The sequence below is a fragment of the Propithecus coquereli genome, unplaced genomic scaffold (genome assembly GCF_000956105.1).
Source record: "Propithecus coquereli isolate 6110/MARCELLA unplaced genomic scaffold, Pcoq_1.0 Scaffold1, whole genome shotgun sequence".
Classification (NCBI taxonomy): Eukaryota; Metazoa; Chordata; class Mammalia; order Primates; family Indriidae; genus Propithecus; species Propithecus coquereli.
The window spans coordinates 7996094-8021796 of record NW_012133857.1 but is presented as its reverse complement, the minus strand read 5'-3'; the positions used below and the strand labels follow the sequence as shown (position 1 = coordinate 8021796).

Sequence of the window (25703 nt, the reverse complement as noted above, 5' to 3'; positions counted from 1 at the left end):
GTAATAAAAGTAGCAGAAAGACCTCCATGCTTGAGTAGAATAACTTATAAGCTCATTTGATCACAAATGCTTGCAGTTTGAGAATATTGTGCTTGCACGCTTTTTCCTCATCCCTACTCACCGCCATCAATCAAACCTTGAAATTGGAAACACTAACACTGTGGAATAAAATCTCTGCCTCCCCCCGACCCCCCAGTCAGGCCTGGCACATCTGAGCCCTTGATAAATGCGCTGTGATTTAAAGAAAATGGATAGGCGTTTTCTTCTTCAACATCTCTTTCTTTTCTGTCCCCAGGAATTTGGTATTTTATTGGTCTAATGTTTCAGAAGATCTATTATCCAGGTTCAGAGAAACCGAGACAATCCTCCAGATCTTGGTGTGATTTTGAGGTCTCACAGGCTGGAAGCAATCCAAGCTGACCTTCACTGCAGCAGTGTGTGGGCTCCCGGGCTCAGAGCCTTCAGGAAGGCTCGCCAGGCACCGGGCGTGGGCTCCTGAGTCACGGCTTTCTTCTCCAGCTCGCCTGCTTCCCCTCCTCTCCTTATTAGGACAGTTTGCAAGTTTCCGCCTCACTAGTGCCTTCTCAAGTGGGAATTTCCAATTGTTTTAATCACCATTCATTATTCAGCATTCATTAATCACCACATCACAGATGTCTCTTTATTTCTTCTCCTTACCATCCTGTTTCTTTGCCATTCTCCAGTATAGCAGGGGAAACGAATGCAAGGAAGGGAATGCCCCCAGGTAAATACCAGGGAAGTCATTTTCTTCCACATTTGTCAAATGCCGTTCAAAAGACTGACAAATGCAAATTTCAAATTTTTAGACGGGTTGGAACCAGTTGCCTCAGTTCTGGGTGTGGTTTCCTGGAGGCTCAGCTCTCATTCACTCTCTGTCCAAGGAAGATGAACCGAGCAGCTCCCAGCCAGCACTGGGCTCAGCCTGGGCACCAAGAGATACATATTAAGATGCACGGTGCCCTGGAGGTGCACCCAGGATGCTGAGGGAGACAGACACGGAAACGAAGAAGCACAATCGTGAATCCGCATGGCTGATCGCTCACGGCTTCCGTGGGAGTCAAGTTCCAAAGCAAGCTCTCAAGGGGAAAATCACGATGGCCAAAGTGGCCCTGTCCTCTCTTGGGAAGAGGTCACATTGCTGACCAACATCCCGCTCTCAACAAGTCCACCGGCTGGTGCCTCCTCCATCCACGGAGCAGATGCCTGCTTCTCAGGGGGAGCACCAGATGAAGGAGTGATCTGCTTTTAGGGGCAGGTCTGCAAAATACATTTCATTAAATGGTGGATGCTCACACCATGAGAACTCCAGGAAGTGACACCAGCAGAAGAGACAGTGATTTGCCCCCTACCTGACATCCACCCGAGGGGACACTGACACCATTTGAACGATTTCTCCCCACCTTAACTCCCTACAGGGAGCCACTGTTGAATTCACATAAATTGGATGGACACTTGCAGGGCTGTCTGCTCCCCAGACCCTGCCAGATAGCAGATTGAAGGCACCAACAAAGTTCAAGGCACTCCGAAGACACTGAGGGTCGGCTATCAACCGTCTGGGGGTGGTAGTCAAGGAAGGCTACACAGAGGAGGCACAACTAACTTAACACGGGTCTTGAAAAATGGATAGGAGTTTGCCAAGCAGGGATAGTGGGATGAGTGGAAGGAAAAGCAGGTGCAAAGGCACTGAGGTATGAAAAGCATAGACTCCAAGGAGCTTGGTTGGGTGGGTAGAGGAGGCTGGAGAAGGGAGCGAGGGCTTGGTTGTTGGCTGTGGAGTTTGGGCTTCACTCACAGGGAATAGCACACCTCAGCAGCTCTGTGTAGGGGTTAAGAGTGCAGATGCTAGAGTCAGACTGCCTAGGGTCGATTCCTGGCTCTGCCACTCACCAGCTGTGCCTCCTTGGGCCTCTCCTTAGCTTCTCTGTGCCTCAGCATATGACAACTACTACTAGTGAAGGGCCCCACTGAAGGATGTGAAGCAGACGGCTATAGCACCAGCTTGGCCCTGAGTCTAAAGCCTCGAGCCATGGCTGGCTAGGTGAGGACCAGGTGAGGCAGGTCAAGAGACTAGAGGCAAACCGTAAGGAGGCACTCACTTTCAGGGCTGCATGAGTATGAGTGCTTCCTTAAACTCTGAACACCTGACCTGCCTCACCTGCCCGGGCCATGCTCACTGGCTATTAAGGCTTTTCCTAATGTGTAGACTCATGTGACTCTGCCATTCCGCTGAGACTCAGAGAAGTGATCTCACTTCTCTAAGTCTGCTGTGCTCAGGAAGCAGCGAGACATTCTGGTTCAACCTTAGCCCCCCTGCACCCTCCACACACCAGGTACCACACCGCGCTGCCCTCACGGAGGCTGCCGAGGTGGGTCAAGCCACCCAGCGGCAGAGGATCAGCTGCCATTCTTATTAAATGAATGGAGGTGTTGGCTGATACCAAGGGAACGGGGGCACCACCACCATAACCATTTTAACGGGGCCTGCTTTGGGGAAGGGGGTGCCGAACTGTCATCACCAAGCCTGAGTCTTACTAATCCAGCAGACGTGAGGCAGTGAGGCCTGAAGGCAGTGGAGGGACACTGGTTTAGACATCCTAAATTAATCCGTCGTTGGCTTGGCCAGGCCCATCTACAGCCTGGTAAACTGAACTGTAAGTCTCACCAACGACAGGAAGACCATACACGTGCCTACTTGGAAACAGTTAATTTCCACATGAAAGAACCAGAACGCAAGTTGCCATGTCCGGGGCTGATCGGTCTCTCTTGAATGGGGAGCCTTGGGAACCCAGACTCTAGGCCTGCCTAAGTAACAACAGACGTTCAAGGATGGCTTCATACGAGCCAGCCTCCACGTTCACGTCTGGTTAAGTACTTACAAATCCCCCAACTACTCCATAGAGTCAGTTCTAACATTAATCCCATTTTACAGAGGAAGAAACTGAGGCTCACACGGTTAAGTAAGCTGCCCAGGCATATGTGATTAGTAAGAGGCAGGGACAGGTTTTTGTGCCCCAGCAGTCTGACTCTGGAGCTGGGGCGTAATAAATGACTGCTGAGCAGAGCTAGCCCTGCATAAAGAATGCCACGCACAAGCAGGAACTTTTCGATGATGGTGGTTTGTTCTCACCCACAAAATTAATCAAGGCAGAATAAAACATTTCCAAGCTGCTGCCTTGCCAGGGGATCTCCAGATAGCAAAAGGGAAAGATATTTGTGTAAAATGGTCCGACGGGCACACTGTGTTACTGCAAATCCTTCTTCATTTCTGAGTAATTTGAAAGAGTAGTTTGAATTTAAACTTAAGATTTATTTTTCTGGAATTTGAAGTGTTTAGGGTGCGGCTGTTCTTTTGTGTGTGGTTTTTGGTGGTGTCCAGGTGTCAAGTTCTAAGGAAGGGAAACAGGCATGGTTCAGCTACTGATGGCGCCACAGCTTCATGGGGTCTGCAGGGGGGCTGTGGGCACGGGAGGTTCATGTGGCTGAGTTGGTGGCAAAAGAAAAGCAGTTATGATTCTAGAACAAAGCACTGGGAATGAAGGCCTAGGGCCAGGTCTTGGCAGCAAAGCATCCTACAGAAGCCCCAGCCTGCAGGCCTCACTACTCCAGGTCACTGTCAACAAGACTCATGGGAGAAATCAGACCCAAGTTTGAGTCAACTTCAACCAGGCTTCTGGTTTGGCTCGGCAGGAAATGCTTCTTCCTACAATAGAGACCCCCCACCTGTCCTTCTGGGTATCTGAGCTGGGAAGCCACTTGTCCACTGGTTTGGAAGTCAAGGAGGACCCCCTCCCACTCCTCCCACCATATTCCCAGGGCTGGCTGGGGGGAAAGCAGCCTGTCCAAGCCTGTCGCGGCACCAGGGCAAATCTCTCATTCTCTTAGAAGTAAAGGGATGAGGAATGGCGACTGCCTGCCAGGCACCCCCAGAGAGAAGGTGGGGCAAGTATGGCAGTTGGGGCAAGCTGGGGGGATGCTTCAGGTTTCTCTTGGAGATCTGGAGGAAGGGGTGTCGGGGGGATCCCAGCCCCAGTAGCAGGTGCACTTCCCAAACGAAGATCCTGTGCCACGGGAGGCCATTCCGCCATTAGAGCCTCATGGGCTCTCTGCAGGAAAGGGCCACATTTTAATCCTATACGCTAAACACTGCGATGGTCAGTTAACACCCAGGAAGGACTGGACATAGACCACAGCTATAAATAAAGGGGAACGATCAAGTGCAAATTTCTACCCGGCGTGGGGCCGGGACACAGGACTGCACCGGGAGGTCAGGGCAGGGCAGAAGGCCCTGGGGAGTCGGACAAGAGCATGCACCGTGGGAGTGGGAAGCAAAGACAACCTGGTGTGAAGATGCTGGTGAAGGCTGACTCTGGCCACGTCACTCCAGGTAACTTTGCCAGGAGCTGCCATCCAGGCCACGTGCCGGGATACAACAATGAACAATTTCCCAACTTCCAGAGTTACATCCAAACCTCAGGGCTCAAGGGACATCAGGTCCCCACCTTCTCAGTAAAAGGGATGCATAATCCCTTTAAAATAGTTCACATAGCACTTAGAATGATTACAGAGGACTGTAAAATAAAGTTCCAATAGCAAGGTTAAAAACAACCTGTGTGCATGTGTAGTCAATCCAATTTGTTGGAACAGTTTATCAAAACAGGGAACTGTTGTGGTCATACATTTACTCGCTACTGTTTTCTTCATTCCTAAACTTCTTAGGAAAGAAAATTATATGCAATGATACAAGTTATTTATTATCTAAAGTTACTAACTGATCCATTCCCCCAAAACAATGCTAGCGATCAACTGCAGAGCTTATGCTTTGAATTATTTTACTAAAGTGGCGATGGGTTTGCATGCAACCATCCAAATCCTCCTATTGTGTTCATATTTTTCCCTTTTATGATCAAACACGCACGCCATATTAGAGCTGCATGTTAGACCTATGACTAGCTGTGGGCCCTGCCTGGGCCACAGTCTGCAGCAAACAGACACATCTGTATACAAACCCCTCTGGGACCCTGGCTGTTTTAAGGCTCCTTCCTAGCCCGAAACTCGGACTTTAACTCCAGATTCAATCGAAGTGCACTAGGTGGAGAAACGATTTCAAACAGGACCAGAGAGGTAAGAGAACTGCATAATAACAGACTTTGAACATGGGAATTGCAGAATCAAACAACAGCTATAACTCAGTTTATGACCACTGTAAATAATTCATGGCGCTATGCTAAAATGTCACAGGGTTGCTTTAAATCACATTAACATTTTATGAAATGTTAAAAAGATTCGTTTAGTTAGACCTTGAAGTGTGAGTCATGCCGACCATGAAAGTCACTGAGGATCCCAAGGATGGATGGGGAAGAGCCAAAGAGTAGATTAAAAAGCCCATTTGTACGTACGCTCAGGGACACACACAGACGAGGCCCATGGCTCTCCTCCCCCACCTGCTAAACGCTTGCAAGTCACTGAATATCCAGTTTCTTTAGTTTCCCACCCTAGAGGACTTCATTCCAATGGTCCGACTTTGCCATCAGAGATTAAACAATTGTTCAAGTTCTTCCGATAAAAGGTCAGCAGGAAGATGATTAAACAGGAATCCACACACAAAAGACTACGTGTTGTATAATTCCAGTTATATGCAGGTCAAGAAGACAAAACCAACCAATCTATCCTTGTATAAGTCAGAATAGTGAAGCTGGAGGGAGGGCAGGTATTGAATGGGATCTGGGATGGTGCTGGAATGTTCCTAATGTTACCAAACACACACACACACACACACACACACACACACATACACACATATATACAAATATAAAATTTATCAAGTTGTACACTTAAGATTTATATACTTTATTGTACATCTCAATAAAACAATTTTTAAAACTTAGAAAAACCATTATGTGAAACTTTGATGACTGAGAAGCTCAACTGTCCCTCCGGCCCTCTGGACACGCACCGAACACTTTCTAAGTCCCTCTTTGTGCCTGCGTGGTGTGGGCATGAAGTCTCATCCATAAATTACTCAGTCTCTGCCCTCAAGGTACTAGGTTCTTGCAAAGCTTCACAGTTCTTGCTACAATGAATTGCTTTTTGCACAACACTGAAGATGGAGGAGAAAAACCTATTGGCTTCTGACAAAATGGTCCTTGCTTGTGATCTGAACCCTAGGTGCAGTGAGCTATACTGGGAGGGGGGGGGCGGCTTGTGGATGTTGTCTTTGGGCCTTATGAGAGAAGGAGCCTCCAGTGTGCAGAAGCCTCCTTTTTAGCAGGAGCAGATTCTAGCAGCAGAATCCAATACAATAATCACTTCTCTGCCTCTTGGCTACGATCGAGTGTAGGATCCAATACAATAATACATTCACAAAGCAAGCCTCAGAATTATAAGGCATGCTTTACTCCTCTTTTTGAAAAAAAAATAATTTTTTATTGTGGTAAAAAAACCCAAATCAATAAAAAAAGGAAAAGGGAAAAGTATGCCCACAAAGAAGCCCTGCAGGTATTTTTTTCACTTTTTTACTATGGTAAAATATGCATATGTAAACTTTATCATTTTCAACCATTTTTAAGTGCATAGTTCAGTAGCATCAAGCACATTCACATCGTTGTGTCACCATTACCATCATCCGTCTCCAGAACGTTTCATGATCTGAAGCAGAAACTCTGTACGCACTGGTCCCCACAGCCCTGGCAACCACCGTTCTACTCTGTCTCTACGAATCTCACTACTCACATAAGGGGAATCAAACGGTATTTGTCCTTTCGTGTCTGGCTTGTTTCATTTATTTGTAGGTGAGAATTAATTGCTAATTATTGATTTGAATAACAACCCCAAATTGACCAAAACTACATAGACTCAGATTCACACATATGCATAATAATCCCTTGGGTGGGGGGTTGGGGGACAGAAACTGTTCTTTAAACAAAAATGATGCCAATAACTAGAATACTCTTTTTGATGGCAAAAGGTTATGAAAAATAAGAAGGAGCATTTCCCTGATTAGTGGGAACCTGGTCGGCGCGTTGCGTAGCCTGTTAGCCATTGCACTTTGCACTCGGAGACCTCGTTCTCTCTCTGGGCTGCAGGTGGAGCAAGGGATGTCGCTGGGGACAGGCCTCCAAGAGACGGGCTAACAGCGTTGTATTCTTTGGCGGTAGGAGCAATGTAAAAGAAAACTTTCTTGCTTGCCTGAACGTAAGCTATGAGCTGGTTAAACTAAAAATAAATTTAGTTTAAAATGGGCTTTTCCAGAAGGTTTTATCAGCCTGTATCTACCTTATTATTCTTTGCCCTCCAAAGGCTAACTCTAGAGATGGGGGGAGGTGGCAGCGAGTCCTCTGTCCCCACAGCCCAGCTCTGCTTTACTCAGCCTGCAGCTGTGCAAACCTGCTCCTAGGGGAGGAGAGGAGGTAGCGGGAGAGGAAGTTCTGTTAATGGAGACTTGTTCTGGACCCCATCACTCCACCCGATGTGAGTCACACTCCCACTTTGAGTGCCCATCACTTCATCACTTGGCTGGGCCACTGTGGACAAACCGCCTTACCTCTCTGAACCACAGGTTTTTCATCGGCAATATTCAGCTAAAAAGGTCACCTATGTGGGGCTTTTACAAGTATTGGAATGAGACCATCTGTGCACAGCTGGGCACATGGCAGGCCCGTGACCAGTGATGGCCACAATCATCGCCTCTCCCATGGAGGGGACAGAGCCCCTGAGCCGCTGCACCCGGGGTGCGCAGGATCCTAGGAGGACCTCCCTGACCCACGCCCTGGCACAATCTCTTCCCCTGGAGTGTGGGAGGGACTCTGAATACGACGGGGCATCGCCAGCCCGACTGGGTTACACTGGATGGCACAGCTGTCTTGCAGTAATGGAGATTGTCCTGCGTGGGTCTGGCCTCATTAGTGAACCCTTAAAAGAGACCGGGCTTTTCCTGGAAAAAGAGAGCTGACGTGTGAAAGGGATTCCGCATGGGGAGATTCTCTGTAGTCGGTGTTGAAGATGGGGGCGCCACACGGCAAAGCGTGCAAGTGGTCTCTAAGAGCTGAGAGCAGCCTCGGTTGACAGCCAGCAAGGAAAGGGGGACCTAGACCTACAGACACAGGAGCTGAATTCTGCTACAACCATTGCACTTAGAAGACCACAAGCTCGTGAGAATGCAGCCTGGCCAACATCTTGAGTTTAGCCTTTTGAGACCCTGAGCGGAGAACTTATCCATGCCGTGTGTATCTGGACTTCTGACCTACAGAACTGTGAGCTAATAAATGGGTGTTGTTTTAAGCCACCAAGTTTGTGGCAATTGTTACGCAGCAATGGAAAAACAATGCAGGACTCATGGAAAGATGGGGAGTTTCTGTAGCACCTGCTGAGCTGCTCACTCAAAGAAGTTTGGACAAGTCTGACGTATGGTTTGGGCTGCTAAGCCCGCATCAGAGCTGAGTTACCATCATGGAAGGTGTTACGTAAACGAGGCCAGCCTTTACGGAAATGGTACATCAATGAGGATGTCTAAAGCATTATATTTACTGCAAAACTTTAGTGTTCAGATGCTGGAAGGTGACAGGGAGGGAGGCAAGTGGGTCAGAAAAGAGGCCACGCTGTGGCCAGGAGCACTAGCGGCTCATGGTCTCACCTTGATGCTAAGCAAGAGCCCTAGACAAAAACCAGAAATCAGGGAGCCACACAGTGGGGCGCCTGGCTTTAAAATCCAGAATCCAGAAGAGGTGGGCTGTGTCGGGGCTGGCTGAGGGCTGTGGGAGAGGGCACCAGCACTTAGCACCCCCTGTTGGTTCAGCATCTGCTGCATGCCCGGCACTTTCTACACATTTCTTTTAGGTAAATTGTTTAAATTCAGCTGGGAAGACACACAGCTGAGCTTGAAACCCAGCACTGCCTGACTCTAAAGCCCATGCACCTTCCGCTACTCTAGGATGTCCACCCTCCTGGCCACAGGCTGCTGGGTGGCCTGGGCCCCAGTGTTTGCCTCGAACTCCAGCTAGAGAGGGGCAGTGGTCAGAGACTCACTTCAGCTTGTACCATTCAACACCAGCAACACGGACAGAAGTGCCGGTGTTTCCTTTCCAAACACCTCTCTGACCGTCCACCCCGCCCTTTACCCACGTAGGGAGGCTCCTGTGGTCACAGAAGATGTTCCACAGGTGGGAAGGAGGCCAGCCATCCAGGGCAAGACTCTCCAGCTAACATGGGCCCCTCCCTTGGCCTGTGAGCTTGCCTCTCAGTTTGCCTCCCCCAAACTCTTCCTCATTAATGACAAGTGCTGGGCACCCAGAAATGGCATCTGCCCATCCTGTCTCTGATGGCCTCACCGCCTCCATCACTGCCTTTACTTCAGTACTTTGCAGCAACCTCTGTTCTGCTTTACCACTGTCTGAAGGATGGCCACTAGCTGACCCGGCCCCCACTCCTTCCTTGCTGCAGTGGAAGGACAGACTGTCGCACCCACCCCGGCAGCCAGGGCATGAGAGCAGTGGCCATCGGGGGTGTCAGCCTCCACCAAGTACCAAATGAGGGAGGGCTGAAACTGGTCTTTTGGAGGCCTTAGGTCTACCTGTTTCTTAACTGCAAAGGCCCAACCTATTAATCACTTAGGGGGACCTGACTAGGGAATGTGGGTGTATCACCATCCCAGGGACCAGGGCAGCCAACTGGGAATACATCCTTCAGTTTAAACCTCCTATTTTAGGGGCTAGGGATTAGCACCTTTTTTGTTGTTGTTGTGTCCAGCAATCTTAAAGTGGGGCTGAAAGGGGGGGGCGCATAGACTTAGATGGGGAATAAGTTTTTGAATGAAATCCTTATAAATGACCATGGACCAGGTCAATAAAGTGATTCTTCAGGCAAACCAGACAGCCCAGGGTAAACAGGTCAACAAAGAAAGGCAGCACACTCCAGGAGATCTTTGGGGTCAGACAGGCACATGCTCTCCTCACCCAGAGGGGCCAGGGCAGCCCTCAGGAGGTGTTATATCAATGAGGATGGCCATGATGGAAAATGTTACATCAAAGTTAGTGATTATGGAAGGTGTTATGTCAACGAGGAAGGCCATTATGGAGATAACATATCAACAAGGTTAGTCATTACGGGAGGTATGTCCATGGCTGCTACAGAAGGCATTGACATGGAAGCAGTTAAGACAATGAGGACAGCCATGATGGAAGGTGTTCAGCCATTGTGGATGAAGACCAACAAGGACAGTCATTATGGAAGGTGTTACATCAATTAGGATGGTCCCTATGGGCACCTGGACAGGGCCAGTATTGGGACTAGCCAGTGATCTTAAGATAATTCTGCCAAAAATGCAGGGATGTGAAAAACTAAGTGTAGGGACCAAGAACGCTGAGATGGGGGCTTTGAGAAGCCTGGCTCCAAGCACATTGTGTTGGTGGACGGAAGAAAAAAAGCAGATGGTTATTCCCGAAAGAGAGAGAGATTGTGGGTTAGAGCACTTTCCTTTTCAGGAACCATATTCCTTCCTTACAGTAGGAGTTGGTCCTACTGCTAAGAACTATTGCCAGGGAAGGAAGAGGAGGATGTGAACAAAATCCAGTTAGAAAATTCAGAGTGATGAAGCATTAATCCTCATTCAACTATATTCTACTTTGCTCATATAGCTGGTCTCCAGTTATAAATGAGACATTGAAGGATCAACTCTGAATTACATCTTTCCAGATAATGGATCATTTAGCAAGGTGTCATTTCAGAGATGGTGGGAGATGCCGTTTTAAATATTAAAACAACACTGTAGGATTAGTGGTATTTAATAACGGAGCCAGGGCCAATCTCAGGGTTTTGTTAATGATGTCCCACAGACCACAGACAGTGCCTTCTCTTTTCCTGCCTATGGAAACTTTATTGCAAACTTTACTGCAATTCTTACACATATCTCTCTTGCTGTACTTATCACATATAAATGGCAACATAGGGAAGAGGGGCTTTGTTGAGTCTGAGGGTGCATGCTCTACCAAATACTTTGTAAGTTAGCTTTTTTCAAAACACACCAAATAGAAACAGGCCAAACTCCCTAGGCCACCAATTTGCAGTCCGTGGTTTACATGTTTAAATCCCTTCTAGATGGGGAACCCCTAGAAGGCAGGGGGCAGGGGCATACTGAGCTGGATGCACAGAGGCCTCCAACATCTGCGGAATGAATGGAATTTATTACCAAAATGACCCAGGACTGGGCTAGATCTTTTCAAGGCAAAGTAGACAAAAATCAAATTCTCTAGGCCTGCTTAGTGCTAGGCCCTAAAAGCAGATAAAGAACAAAACAAAACACGACACAACAAGTTGCTCTTCAAGAACAGTTGTTCCAAGGGGAGAAGACAGCTTTGGTCATCAGTTTCTTGATCCTAGTGACTTAACATTTCTGCTCCATCCCTTCTACACAACCAAATTCTTGCAGGAAGCAACTTCCGACTCTTTTGAAGACAGAGTCTCTTCTTGAGCAATTTGTTTTAAGGCAAAAAAACTACTGAGTGCTGTACTCATATGTGGCTTTGAATCATTTTTAATTATATTTATTTTATATTATATTTGAATTATTTTAAATTTATAAATATTTTAAAGGCAAAACTATGGTGATAGAAGGCAAGTAAGTAGTTGCCAGGGGCTAAGGGGCAGGAATTGACTGCAAAGGGGTGTGGAAGAACTCTGCAGGGTGATGGCAATGTTGTATCACGCACTTGACAAGATGCATCAAGTTGTACAATTGATATAGGTGAGTTTTATGGTATGTACATTACACCTCAATAGAGCTGAAAAATAATTTTTACATTTAGATAAATAATATAGGAAGCACAAAATAAAATTAAATAAAAGACTTGAATAGCAAATGTCTTTCTCTTACCCTTGAATTTGGTTCTCATAGGCAACAATTATTACCAGTTTTTTGTACGTTCTTCCAGAGGTAATCTATGAATATTTATGTGTTTATCTATATATCACCCCTACTTTATTTCATTTTATTTTGCCAAAAGGTTGCATGCCATACCTACTGTTTTGAACCTTGTGTTTTTCTCTTCATAATATATTACTCCACCTCAGTTTACAAAGAGCTACCTCATTCTTTTAAAAGGTTGCCTAGTATTCCTTGTTTGGATGTAGCATAATTTATTTAACTGGCATCTAGTGACCTTTGGGTTGTTTCTAGTCTCCAGCCACCAGGGCAAGGAGGAGAAGATGCTCACCTAGAGTTTTATGGTGCCCATGGGATACACCTCTCCCCTGTTTTGACAAGATCAGAACTTGCCCCTAACAGATTTAGCCCAAGGCTGAAGTGTCTGATAAGATCGTCAGCAACTTCCAGGTCAGTTCTGGAGTAAGTCCCCATCTCTCAGCAGGGATTAAAGGCCAGGGCCCTGCCAGGCTCCAGTGCACAGAGATTTAGCTCTGGCTTTCTGGCATGCTCCAGCCCAGTCTCGGCTTATGACACCTGGTCACAAGGACAGCTGGAGTCCTCGGAAGCCCACTGCAGTGTTCTCATCCACGTCTCAAGTGTAACTGGGCATGACATCTAAGTTGTATAAAACTGGTCTGGTCAGTTCTTCGGCTAACAGGAAATACGTGTATGTGTAGGTGCTCACTCACAAACAGTGTTTAAAACCTTGTTCTAGTGTCTTCGAGAACAATTTCATACAGCTTTTAATCCAGCAGCTCCACTTGTAGGAATTCCCCCCACAGATATCCTGGCCTGTGCCCAAAGTTGACTGTACTGGGATAATAACTGAAGCACAGTGTGTAGGTAGCAAAACCTGAAAACTACTTCAGTGTCTCCCCAAAGGGACCTGGTTACACAGACTGTAATAGATTATGGACTTTGGTTCAGGTTGACTGTCTATTGAAAATCTAAATGTTCTTCTTGGGCCCAATTCAAATAATCAAAGTGTTTTAGTTCATTTTGTGTTGCTGTAAATGAATACCCAGGCTGGGTAATTTATAAAGAAAAGAGGTCACAGTTCTGCTGGCCGGAAGATTCAAGATTGGGCACCTGGTGAGGGCCTCAGGCTGCTTCCACTCATGGCAGAAGGCAGAGCCAGCCTGTGCAGAGATCACACGGCAAGAGAGGAAGCAAGGTGGGAGGTGCTGGGCTCTTTCAACAACCAGCTCTTGCAGGAACTAGTAGAGTGAGAACTCACTCACCTCAGAGGGATTCACCCCCACGACCCAAACACCCCCTATAAGGCCCTACCTCCAACTTCGGGGACCCAATTTCAACATGAGATCTGGAGGGGACAAATATCTAAACCACAGCACAAAGTCATAACAATTCTCATTACTGAGGAATTTGTTCCAGGACAGACTAGTACATACACTATTTCATTCAGACCCCCAGCCAACCTCAGGGTGCTGCTGTCCCTATTTTGTAACTCCCTAAGGACACCGAATCTTAGGAAAGTTAAGCAATTTGCCCAACGTACCTAGTTAATAAGTGGTAGAGTCAAGATTCTTTGCCCAACTCCAAAGCTTATCTGAGTGAGGTTGTTTTCAAAAAGTGAGAAGGCAACTGTGAGTCCAGTGAGGTCTTCGGCTTTAGTTCTTCCATTTCTGCCCTTCTCCCTCCGCTAGTTTCCACCTGGGAATCTGAGCCCTTTGGGACACACAGTCTGAGGAAACGGGAAAGGTAGCAGTGCGCAAGAACCCAGAAGCAAACAGCGACTGGGAGAGGCTGCGGGTGTGTATCCTTGGAGGTACCTGAAGGCCCAGATCCAGTGAGACTTGTCAGCAGGGCAGTTGTGAGAACAGCCCTCACCACAGGCTGAACCCTCCTGACAGTGTCCCCGCTGCCCTGGACTCCAGCAGAGCACGGGCCTCCAGCATGCAGCAGCGTATAATAACTTCTCCCTCCATGTTGCCAGCTCTTGGTGTCCAACTCTCCACTGCGGCCGATGGCCACTCTGTGTAGGAGCCAAGTGTCTGTCTGAGTCCAGGAGATGCCCTGAGCCTGTCAGACTCAGGGGCTTCATCTCATCGCCTTTGCATCTTCTGTGATGTCCTGGTCCCTGCTCATCAAATGTTTACAAGTTGTTTTCAGGTTAAGTGTCGTTTTAGCCAAACATCCTTGTTTGAAATGGCCTAATGTTCCTGCCTCCAGGTCAGTAATGGAAGATAAGGCATCTATTTGGACGAATATGGCATGTGCCTGGACATACAGCATCCTCGCTCAGCTCTCAGCTGGACCACACATTGGCAAGAATTCCAGAATCTTTTTCATGGCTGCAAGGATTTTGCAACATGACAGATGGTCAAGCAAGCGGGCAGACCCCAAAACAAAGACAAAAGCCCAACTTCAACTCCATGCAATCTTTAAATTCAGAAAGTTGATGGAACTCTTATTTCTAGAGACTGTATTTATCGTTGCAGGCAAAGGCAGCAGATTGTCACCTCGTACATTTTTGCAGAAATGGCACATTTCACCCAGAATGCTTTGATCTTCTGTCATCGAGGGTAGGAGTGTTTGCACTTCATTTAAAACTTAAAGAAAGTTACACCATCTGCGTTCAAGGAACAGTTTTAATTTTCTTTTCCAAGACATTCCCAAATTTATTATTTAAGAGTAACCACACCCTGAGGGGAGGTGTTTATTGGCCTTGCTTATAGCTCATATTACCAAGCTGTGTTTCTATCTGGCAGAAAGGGGGGCTGTTAGCAAGAGGACAGCCCATCCCCTGCACAGTCAGACAAACAAGGCTTTCAGTGGTTCCCTTGGCTTGGGCTCCACTCCGGAGAGAATTGAGAAGTTCAGACTATTTTTTAAGTACAATAATTGAATAAAGAACTTTTAATTTCATAACAGTTTGAGAAGTCAATGTCTAAAAGCCAAGTATGATTTTCTACTGTATCCTACCACAGATTCAGCATTGCTATATAGAGAAAACCAAACCACTCAAGCTGGGATATTGTGAAACGATGCAGTCAACACGGGGAGACCACGCAGGGCGATACAAAACCCTTGTTATTGTCGCTGCTACCCATAAACTGTCCTTCACACATAAGAAGACTATGAGCCACATTGTGAGGCCAGAAACTTTTGGTTTAGCTATTTCCTTCCAGTCTTTTTTCCTAAGCTCAAGTGAGATACAGGCAGAAAGACAGCAAAATAACATAGCTAGAGCCACGCTGTACACACACACTGTGCTATGCCCTGGTTCCGTCACTGTACCATAAGCAGTTCTCCATTCCCTTGGGTCATTCCCCTTGAAGGTTTCCAGCAGCGACATCATATTCCTGCACATCCACCCCTTCCCCCATCCCCTCCTGCCTGGATACACATTTATAGGGATCGGTGGAGATTATGGGCATGTTCTACACAGTGAAGGTGTCAGGCCTGGTGTGAAGCAGAGAACAGGGACCACCAGATGGTCTCTTTCCCCCTCTGCAGGGACCCAGTGAGCTGTGGTCCCATTTGACAATCCACATTTTCTCTTTTCTACTTTCCAGTTTTCCTAGTATTTGAATGCGCACATGCAGCCACTGGGACTGTTGTCCCTCCTTGCTTCTGCTGTCTGATATGCAACAGATTTGGGGCCAGAGACCTGGGCTTTAGAACGTCCTGCCCTTGCCACCTTCTAAGAGTAGCTAGAAGGGGCAAGTAGGAGGAGCTCACTCCTTCTCCTAGAAAGACTTGGTATGAGGGTAGACCTGGGTTATCCATTTGTTTATTTCATGGTTATTTAAGTGTTGCTATGTGCCAGGCACAGTTCTAGCCACTTTAGTCATGGTGGTTGGATATGAAACTGCCAGAGAGAGTCCACCAGATCAGAGATACCGGGAGGTCCACAAATTGGCTTTTTTTTTTTTAAATTTTAGAGACAGGATCTCGCTCTGTCACCTAGGCTCAAGAGCATGGCACAGTCATGGCTCACTGTAACCTCAAACTCCTGGGCTCAAGCAATCCTCCTGCCTCAGTTTCTTGAGTAGCTAGGTGTCCGTCACCACGTCCAGCTAATTTATTTTATTTTATTTTTCATAGAGACAGGGTCTTGCTATGCTGCCCAAACTGGCCTTGAACTTCTGACCTCAAGTGATCTTCCCAAAGTGCTGGGATTACAGGCATGATCCACTGCCACAAATTGGCTTTGATTTAAATCAGCTCATAAAACATTAGGGCTGGAGTTTCCTCTGTGTGGTTCAAGCCCCTAAATTAAAGACTGGAAAAGTGAAGCCCAGAGAAGCAACTTTTCCCAAGTCATAAAACTGTTAACAAGACGTGAGGTTAGAACCAGGTGTCCCGACTCTTAGGTCAGGTGCCGTTACACTCTGCTTGCTTTCTGAGAATCAGACATTGCCAGCTTCTTCCTAGGCTCCTGACTAGACTACACATGCCAGCTTCCTTTCCAGAGGGGTGAGGCTGTGCCACCGAGTTCTAGCAGACAGGATGGCAGCAGAGGTGACGCGAGCAACTTCCATTCCTGGCCCATCAAAACCTCCCATGTTAAATTCCTCATGCTCTTTTTCCTGCTATCGGTTTTTCACAGATGAACACAGAAGTCACGTGTTGAATATGGGAGAGCCAGAAAGTGGATGGAGCCTGGGTCCCCAGATCACTGCTTGGAGGAGATCGCATTTTGAATCTTATATGAGCAAGAAATAAACATCTATTGTGTGTGAGCCATTGTACACATCTGAGTTTATGCACTGCAGCAGCGAGAGGTGTGTGACACTTTAACTTGCCTTTGGGCTCTTGGATGAGGAAAAGACAAGACGTATTACACCTTAACTACTAGACTCAATGTAAAAAATTGGTAAGAACCAGTCAATCATCGATGTAAAGGTAAAGAGCCACCAGAGCCCAGGCCTGTCTCCAGCTTTCTTGACACACAGTGTTCATGGCGTCCTCATCATTTAACCAAAAGTCTATATTTCAAAGGAAATTCAAAACATTTCCCTTACTGCAGGCCTGTGATTGGCTTCAACTGGAAAGAATAAAGGAAGTAATGAACTGTAGAGGGGAACGGCGAAGAGCCCGTACTCCGGAATTCAGACAGCACCACCTCTTGCCAGCCGTGACCGTGGCCAAGTTGCCTCACTTCTTTGTTACTCGTTGTCCTCCATTTGTTCCTTGAGACTTTCTGTACAAACACTTTGACCCAGGAATTCCTCCTCCAGGAATTTCACCTGCAGGTGGACTTGTGCACATACTCAACAAAGTTAACTGCAAAGATGGTCACTGAGGCTCTAATTATAGTAGCAAAAGACTGGACATAACCTGTTAATAAGGGTTAAATACAACAAGGTGTTCCCATACCAAGGAACATTATGCGGCTGCCAAAAAGCACATGACACTTCTACACATTCTGACATGGAAAGAACACCAAGATGGATTGCTGAGTAAAAAAACCAAGATGCATATGGCACACATCCTGTACTACTTACTATAGTATGTCCTCATTTGTGGACAAAAGGGAAGTACATAAACTTGTACATGCATAAAAATAGCTCTGGAGCAATGCACAAGAAACCAGGAGGCCTCTGGGAGGAGCCCTGGGGTCAGAGGTCGAAGTGTACATACTTTTTCCACATACCATTTTCTACTATTCGTAAACTTCTCTTATCATGGACATTTAATTCTTTTTCTAAACACAGTTTTTAAATTGAATATTAAAAACATGTACACATTCCTAGAACAAATACTAACATGAACACAGCACTCAGTAAGTGTGGCTGATTCTTTTAAATGAAAGAAAACAATTTTTGGAGTGCAGACACTGTCTCCAGGGTGACTAGCAAATGTTGTCTTTTGGAGGCCCACAGTGCACAGGGCACAGCACACTGGTGCCGGAGCTGGGTTCTGCAGTCTCGGCATCACTACATACCAGCTGGGTAGCCCTGGGCAAGTCACGTCACCTCTCGGTGCTTACTAAGGGCAGATTAGTAGGAGCACCTGCTTGAGGATGGGGAGCTAAATGACACTCAGGCCTCCTCAGGAACACCTCCTCCACTTACATTCCCCCAGGAGAAACAGCTTCATTTTTATCGTAGAACATTGTAGAACTTTCGTTTCATCTATCAGAGTTATTTTTGGCCAAAGTCTACTTCAGAAACATGTCGATTTACCTCTCTAAACTCAATACAACATTTTAAACAAAATGATGGGCAGAAAGTCTTGACTGATGTTCCAAATACAAAAGGATCAAGAATGGCAAGATCAAGTGGAGACACCCAAGGTGTCAAGGAGGGAGGTGCAGTAAGTTACCGTACACAAAACAACTGTTTGTGAACAACTATGGACATGGTGGCAGTCCTCCAGTGATGGCTCACATTCCACAGGATTGGTTGTTAATTATACACAGGCACCTTCCTGTGTTTCATCATGCTTTCTGTAACTGTTGGAGGTTTTGCATTGCTGTGCAATGGGTTGTATTAAAATAATTTTTCCCACACAAAATAATGAGACGTAGGGCGTTGTGTTTTCCTGCAGAATGTCTGGTTTTTGGGAATGGATTACTGATGTTAAGTGGGAGATGCCTACGTGTAAAATACTCAGAAGAATGGCTGGCACAGCAAATGCTCAATATGTGTTAGCAGCAGTAGTATTATAGTTAGTGATTTTACAAACTGACAGACCAGATACAAATCAAAGGCTACAAAGAGGTGAGGGAGGGAACTTGGCTCTCCTTGCCTGGTTGTCTAGAATTGTTCCCAGCTGCCCAGGAGAAGGTGATGGGCTAATTACAGGGTTGTAGGAAATGGTGTGAAATAATTTGATTGTGAGATAGTTTTTATAATTTAGAATGATAATTAAAGGGTGGGAACTTTTCTTAATCATCATGGCAGAGAGCCTTAGCCACAGGTCCCCATATCAGCGGTCTTGTCTTCCACCACTGCCCCACCCACCCTGACCTCAATCAGAAGTACAGCAAACTCCATTCCACCCCACACTGTCCAAACCCAAGTAAGCACTGCTGGGCAAAAACACAGGCGAGGCTTGCGTTATAAGCCAAGGAACTCAGTTCAAGTTTATTTTGGCCAGAAAAACACTATTGTGCCATTAATACCATCCAGCTAGCATTGTGCTTCTGAGACTCTTGAGTATCTACCAACACTGTTTAGACCCCATTTGCTGAACTAGAGAGAGGAAAATGCTTCTTCCATAGATTCTGGTGAGACAACAATGAGGGGAGCCTGGGAGAGCATGAGAAACAGGCGCTCACACACTGACAGCCAGAATGCACACCAGGACACCAGGCAAGCTCTCCACAGGCAACGCGAAACATGCCTCCAAAGCCCTAAGATTCTCTCTACTCTTCATCCCAGAATTGTAGCTGGACAACATAGTCAAGAATGCACAGAACAACATAGCCACAAGAACACATTCTCAGATATATCAAAATGGGATAATCCAGTTTGTACTATTTTATAATCTCAGCAACATGATGATAACGTCATTTTATGTCATTACATAATCTGTGCTACAAAATTTTTAGTGCCTTTTCACTGAATAGACTATCAAAATTGATATGAGCAGCCCACTATTGTGGGACATGTTCTGTTTTTTTCTTTTAAGACAAAGTCCTACTCTGTTGCCCAGGCTGGAGTGCAATGGTACGATCATAGCTCACTGCAGCCTCAAACTTTTGAGCTCAAACGATCCTCCTATCTCAGCCTTCCGAGTAGCTGGGACTGCAGGCACATGCCACTATGATCAGCTAATTATTTTTATTTTTTGTGGAGATGGGGTCGCACTGTGTTGCCCAGGCTGGTCTTGAACTCCTGGTCTCAAGTGATCCTCCCACCTCAGCATCTCAAAGTTCTGGGATTACAGGCATGAGCCACCATGCCTGCTCTGTTCTATTTTTAATATGAAAAGTTCAAAGCAACCAAAATGTCCAATAACAGGAGACAGGTTAAAGTCATTCAATGGGATGATCCCATTTTCAGTTTGTGTGTGCGTGTATGCGCACGCACTCATGATGAGACGATAGTTTGCACCAAAATGAACAAGGTGCTTTGTTCATAGATGATTATTTTCCATTTCGGCTATATTTATTGCCAATTTTTCTATAGTAACTATATGCTAGTTAAAATATCTTGATTATTATTTTTAACTTCTTTCCATCACGTTAATAGCCAGGGAGAACGCCCCAGAAGAGCACGTGTGTAGGTGGGGTACAGCCATCAGACAAAATAGCAGCATCAGAGGTAAGCCCTGAGGCTGACAGGTAGGTGCTGGGTGCACCTCTATGACTGGCAGAGCAGCAGTCTCTTCTGACTCCAATCATGCAAATCTGTGGGGGATGGGGGAGGGCTGGAAGGGACTCATCAGTTCGGCCAGTTACATATTCCAGACAACAGCCAGCGACTCATTTGCATCTAAAGGATGATGAACACACACACTCATTAAGGGTGAGCAAGCACATCATTTGATCTGTCTGTTCACATTTCTGGCAAGAAACAATGGTAGCAAGAATGGGGTCACTGACCCAGACTCTGGTATCCGAGTTCTTGGAAAGCAACCAAGTCGAGGTTTTACCAAGGCTGTGATTCCAACTTAACCAGTGCTTTGCTCCTGGAAATGGGAGGCGGGGGTGGAATACCAAAGTCACACAAACACAACATACCAGGACACACGCTTTCCTTTCCTCTTCAGCTCTACAGTGAGAACAAGTTCGTTCTCACTCTGCTGAGTCTTTGCTAAGAGACCTCAGGGATTTATAGAACAGATCCACCATGCCAGGGCTCTGGCCTTCTCCAACCTTTTAAGACAGACTCCAGTAACTTCTCCAAGGCCTTCCCCAGTTAGATCTCAAGACTCCAGGCAAAGCAGGTGCACTCAGCGACTGCTCCCACCACAAAAGCCCTCAGTTCAGCCCAACGATGTGGCCTCACAGGGCCAGCTCCTGAGATTACAGGGAGCATCTTAAGAAAGTGGAAGGAGACCTAGCTTTCCTGGTGTTTATACCCTGAACCATGAGACAGGACTCAGCCAGTCAAGAACTTCCTGGAAGGAAGGGACTCCATGAAGCTACTCAAGACCAAAATGGCCACCTCCCAGGTCACAGGGAGAAATGAGACAAGTAACAGAAGGCCATTCAGGGCAGGCTGTCATTCTTGTCATTAGTAATGCCTTCATTTACACCACTTCTCACTGGAGGAGTTTCTCCAACTGTCATCATAGAAAGCTGAAAGCATCTCAAACAATTCCAAGTTTCAATAAGGCTCCAGGATTGGTGGGCACACATTTTCACTCCCTAAATCACTTTTTATTCTTAAGTTAATTTTTTTTCTTCAAAGGGAATCTTGAAATTTCAGTCCTAACAAATACGTATACAATGTTTTAAATGAAGTCTTAAAACTTCTATCTACTGTGCAGCAATACATCACCTGATGTTGGAGAAAGGAACCAGGAAACGTTCCCGGCTTGTATTTGTAATGACAGCAGTCACTGGGACGCCCAATTCAACCTCACCCGTTTAGTTCTATTCCTTAATTTAATTCACCCTAACTTACCTACCTGCCAAACACAGGCGCCCCTTTAGGAGCAAAGGGAATCGAAGACCCAAATCGCTTCCTGTGTAGCTCTACTTAAAAACAAAAAGCCTGTGCTAGTCTCAGGAAATGCCTCATATCAAGTTCTTCCATGAAGAAATGAGGTTATTTACTATGTTCCAATACTTCCAGGGCCCACAGGGCACCTCCTTGCTGGCACCGGACGCTGGGACACGGCGGTCCCTCCCCCAACCGTAACAACCCGAAACTCACACACGTCCCCGGAACAACCCCTTCCTAGCGCCAAAGTCCACCACAAAGAGGTGCGAGGGGCTGGGGCTGGGGAATGGCCAGCCCCGCGGCGCGGACGCCTGGCGGCTTTCTCCTAACCGGCGATTTCATTTTTGAATGCACGTTCCTGAACTTCAGGAGGGGGGGAACGACATCAAGTCAGTTTTCCTGCACTTTCTCCCTGGCCCGGGCAAGGAGTTAGAGGGTGAGCTGGAGAGGAAAGCGCCTTCCCACGCCCCGCCTGGGTGTCCCCAAGAACCCCAGCAAAGCCCTCTTGGGCACGTCGCCTGGGCTCGGCTTCGGCGCGCTCCTTCTCCCTCCTTGGCCAGCACCAGGCTCATCCTCCCAGACCGTGAGGCTCCGCGCTCCGGGACACTCCCACGTGCCGCGGCCTGCGCCCTGGGCGAGGTCGCTTGAATCCACCGGGGCAAGGCCGCCGCACCCGACGCCTGCGCGCGCCGGAGCCGGGCAGTGCCGGACATCGCGGGCCACCTGTGCGTCACGACTGCGCCCCGCACTCTGCACCCTCCACACCCTGCGTCCCTCCGTCCCCGCTCCGCCTGGCGCGGGCTGGCGGGCCACCGCCACGACTCGGCGCCACCCGCGCCCATAGCACCACACTCACCTGCCCCGCGCGGCAGGCGCTCCACACCCAGCAGCAGGACCCCTAGCAGTGCGACTGTGACCCCGTAGTTCAGGCCGGCCATGGCTCCGGGACGCCTCGGCCTTGGTGGGGAAAGCGACTGTGGCCCGTGGCTCCAAGCAGGGGCCGCGGGCGCCCAAACCTGGCGGCGGCTGCGCTGCGCTCCGCCCCGGCTCCTCACCTGCGCGGGCGGACCGGCCCGGGCTCCGCCCTGCGCAGCCCGGGCACCGAGGACCCAGCCAGTCCCTCCTCTCGCTCCTCCTCCCCTTCCTGCCTCAGCGACCGCCTCTAGCACGGGGTGCGGGGCTCCCGGGACCAGGTTGCTGGGTCCCCCTCCACAGCCCACTGCGGCGTTGGGGAGAACTTGTCCCCACCTTCTCGGCCTGAGTCCTCCTTCCCTGAGGCTGAGAATGATCAGGTCTCTTTGTCCGAAGACGTGAAGGTCGCCCTTAGGGAAGGCCACTCTGCCTTCCCTTCGCTGTGCAGGAGAGGAAGAAGGCCATTGTGCGCCCGTTTTGGAGGGGAATCATTTGTGGGTCACTGAAGCCCTGGCTTGCTCTCTTACCTGATTTGGGCCTGAGGCTCCCTGGACTTTAAAGCCAGAGCTACGGCTAATCTTTGCGGGACTGTGAGCCTGCAGCCTACTCCCCGCTCGTCACCCCAGTGTTTACAGTGCTCACAGCAACCCTTACAAGGTACAGACCAAACAGACTTGCTGAGTTATGCAACCTGCCCAACGTCCTGGGGCCAGTTAGTAAATTAGAAGCAGGATGTGACCCTGTGTTGAGCTGTGAATGGAGTGGTATGTTCCCTTTCACTGAGCTGTGAATGGAGCGGTATGTGCCCCTTTGTTGAGTTTTAAATGGAGTAGTGCCTGCCCCTTGGTGAGCTGTGAGTGAAGCACTATGTGCAGCGTGGGTGTGAAGCATTCAAGTCAAATTCTAGGGTGTAAAATCAATGCTGCTGGGCTCCATTCTCTCCTCCCAGCTGCAGGTATGTCACCTGTCTTTGGCTTCAGAGGTCCTGTGGGTTCTCCTTCCACCCTGCAGTCCACACACCAAGTCTGGGATCGCAGGGCCCCAGGGAGAGGTGGTGGAATGTTCAGGAGCTCTTAGCTGGCAGACCAGGATTCTGCCAAAATGTGTCCCTGGGGCTACCTGTGCCCATGGGCCAGGGTCACCCAGAACAACCCGGGAGGCTTAGGACAGGAGCAAAAGTGCTGCCACAGCATCAGTGTTCAGTCCGGCCTCCACTGGTGTTTAATCTTTGCGGGAACTGAGCCTCTCCAGGCTGCCCCAGCTCTTTTTGTGAGCAGGGGAGAGAAATCATCTCTTCACCCCTTTCTTCTCTGTATCCTCAGTGATGAGAATAAAGCAAACTCTGCCTTGGGGAGCCCACAGTCCATCAAGGGTGGCAGATCCCGGAGGTGTGACCCACACCCCAAAGTTTGCTTAACTGGCTTCCCTGGGATAGTTGACACCCCAACTTTCTGAAAATGGACTGAGAGTCACTAATTCCTAGATGTGAAGGATTAGTGGTGGTCCCGACAGAGAGAAAAGTAGGGAGGCATTTCAGCATCCTTTGCACGACAGCTCAGCTATATCGTTGGAATAAAGATGTCACGAGTTACTGTCTTGATTTTCGGAGCGTACTGTGAGCAAAGCATAGCCAAGGTATGGACGTGGTTTGTCTTTACAAACGTGGCTGAATGGTTATTTTGGAACTGGAAAGAAATGTAGGCAACTATAATCCATCACCAGAGAAAAATGGCAGATTGAAAGGTGAGTTTTAAGCTAGACTGTCCCATCTAATTTTGACCTCTTCTGAAACCCTACAAAGGGTACAATACAGGGATTTTTTTTTTAAAAAAAATACATAATCCCACAAAGGTGGGAAGAACAGAGAGAAGACAACAGTGCTTGGAAGCTAGACAGCAGAGGGACAAGCAGGGACTGCTTTAGAAGGCTGTAGATGGCAGAACCCTAAGCCAATAGTGGGGAAAGTTGAGAAATAACACGATTTACACTATGAAATCCTAAAACAAAAACAAAAACAACCCTTGGGAAATGGCAGCACAGGGTATTCTGGACTAGAGGATGAAGGAGGGATTAAAACAAGGAAGACTGGGAGAAAGCTGCTTGAGAAATTCTGGAACCCACCCTCATTTTCCCCTGGCTGAGCAACCGCCCCTCCTTTATCCCAGCAGCAGTCTGAAGTGTTATTTTCTGGAGAGGTTAAAACCTAAGGATCTGGGCTGAGAGATGCCAGGCATAGCTGAAGGCCTAGGAAATCTTGGGAAAATAGGTAGATAAAGGGAAGATATGCATTCTGAATGCTGAGATCTCTAGCTGCCTGGCCCCAAGTTACCTCCCAGAATGCAACAAAGGGGCTTTATTACTTATACTGGAGATGGAAAGGGTCTTCTTCTGGGGAATCTTCCCAGCCCAAGGGGAAAGATCTAAAGATATGGACATTGATCCCCATTGTCAGGCTAACCAGCTCCCTACCATGAGATGAGACTGCCAGTTGATAAGCCCCACCAACTCACAGCTTTTTAATCTCTCACTTTTACCTATGACCAGTCAGGATTTGAGACATCTGAGGAAAGCTTCTAATGTGACAGAGTCAAAACAGATCAACTAACCAAACTGAAAAAAACAATCTGAAAGAAAGAGACTATACAAGAAGAAGAAAACAAACATACAAAGCAAAACAAAATTATTACTAACTTTCTAAGAAAGATAGCAGACAACATTCTATCTATGAAGCAGGAACAGGATGTTATAAAAAAATATTCAGGGAACCACAAAAGGATTCTTGGAAATTAAAAAAAAAGATTGTAGATATAAAAAAAATAAACAGAAGGGTTGGAAGAGCTCCCAGAAAATAAAGCAAAAAGACAAAGAGAGATAAAAAGTAGAAGAGAAAAGTTAAGAAAATTGCAGGTCCATAAGAAATTAATGGATTTCTTAGAGAGAGCAAATGAAACAGAGGAGAAGACATTATCAATGATATAATTCAAGAAATTCCCAAGGCCAGATTTAAAGACTCTTGGAGTATCCTGTACAATGGATAATATATGTTCACATCAAGGCATATTGTGGTGAAATTTCAGAAACCTGTGAACAAAGAGAAGATTCTATAGCTTCCAGAGCAAGAAATGGATCTCACACAAAAGAACAAAAATCAAATGGTTTTGGATTTTTCAAGAGCAAGACTAGAAGCTGGAAAACTATAAAGCAATACCTTCAAAATTATGAAGGAAAATAACTTCCAACTTAGAATTCTATACCCAGCCAAACTACCA

At 47.3% G+C, this 25703-nt stretch overlaps 1 protein-coding gene across 1 annotated transcript in view; it reads right to left on the bottom strand.

The window, feature by feature from the left end:
* Positions 1 to 22601, bottom strand: part of CDCP1 (CUB domain containing protein 1) — a 54093-nt gene extending 31492 nt beyond the window's left edge. The window contains exon 1 of the mRNA XM_012639184.1: positions 22379 to 22601. Coding sequence (XP_012494638.1) covers positions 22379 to 22460 — 82 coding nt within the window. The 5' untranslated portion in view covers positions 22461 to 22601. The remainder of the gene's footprint in view (positions 1 to 22378) is intronic.
* Between the last annotated feature and the right edge of the window lie 3102 nt (positions 22602 to 25703).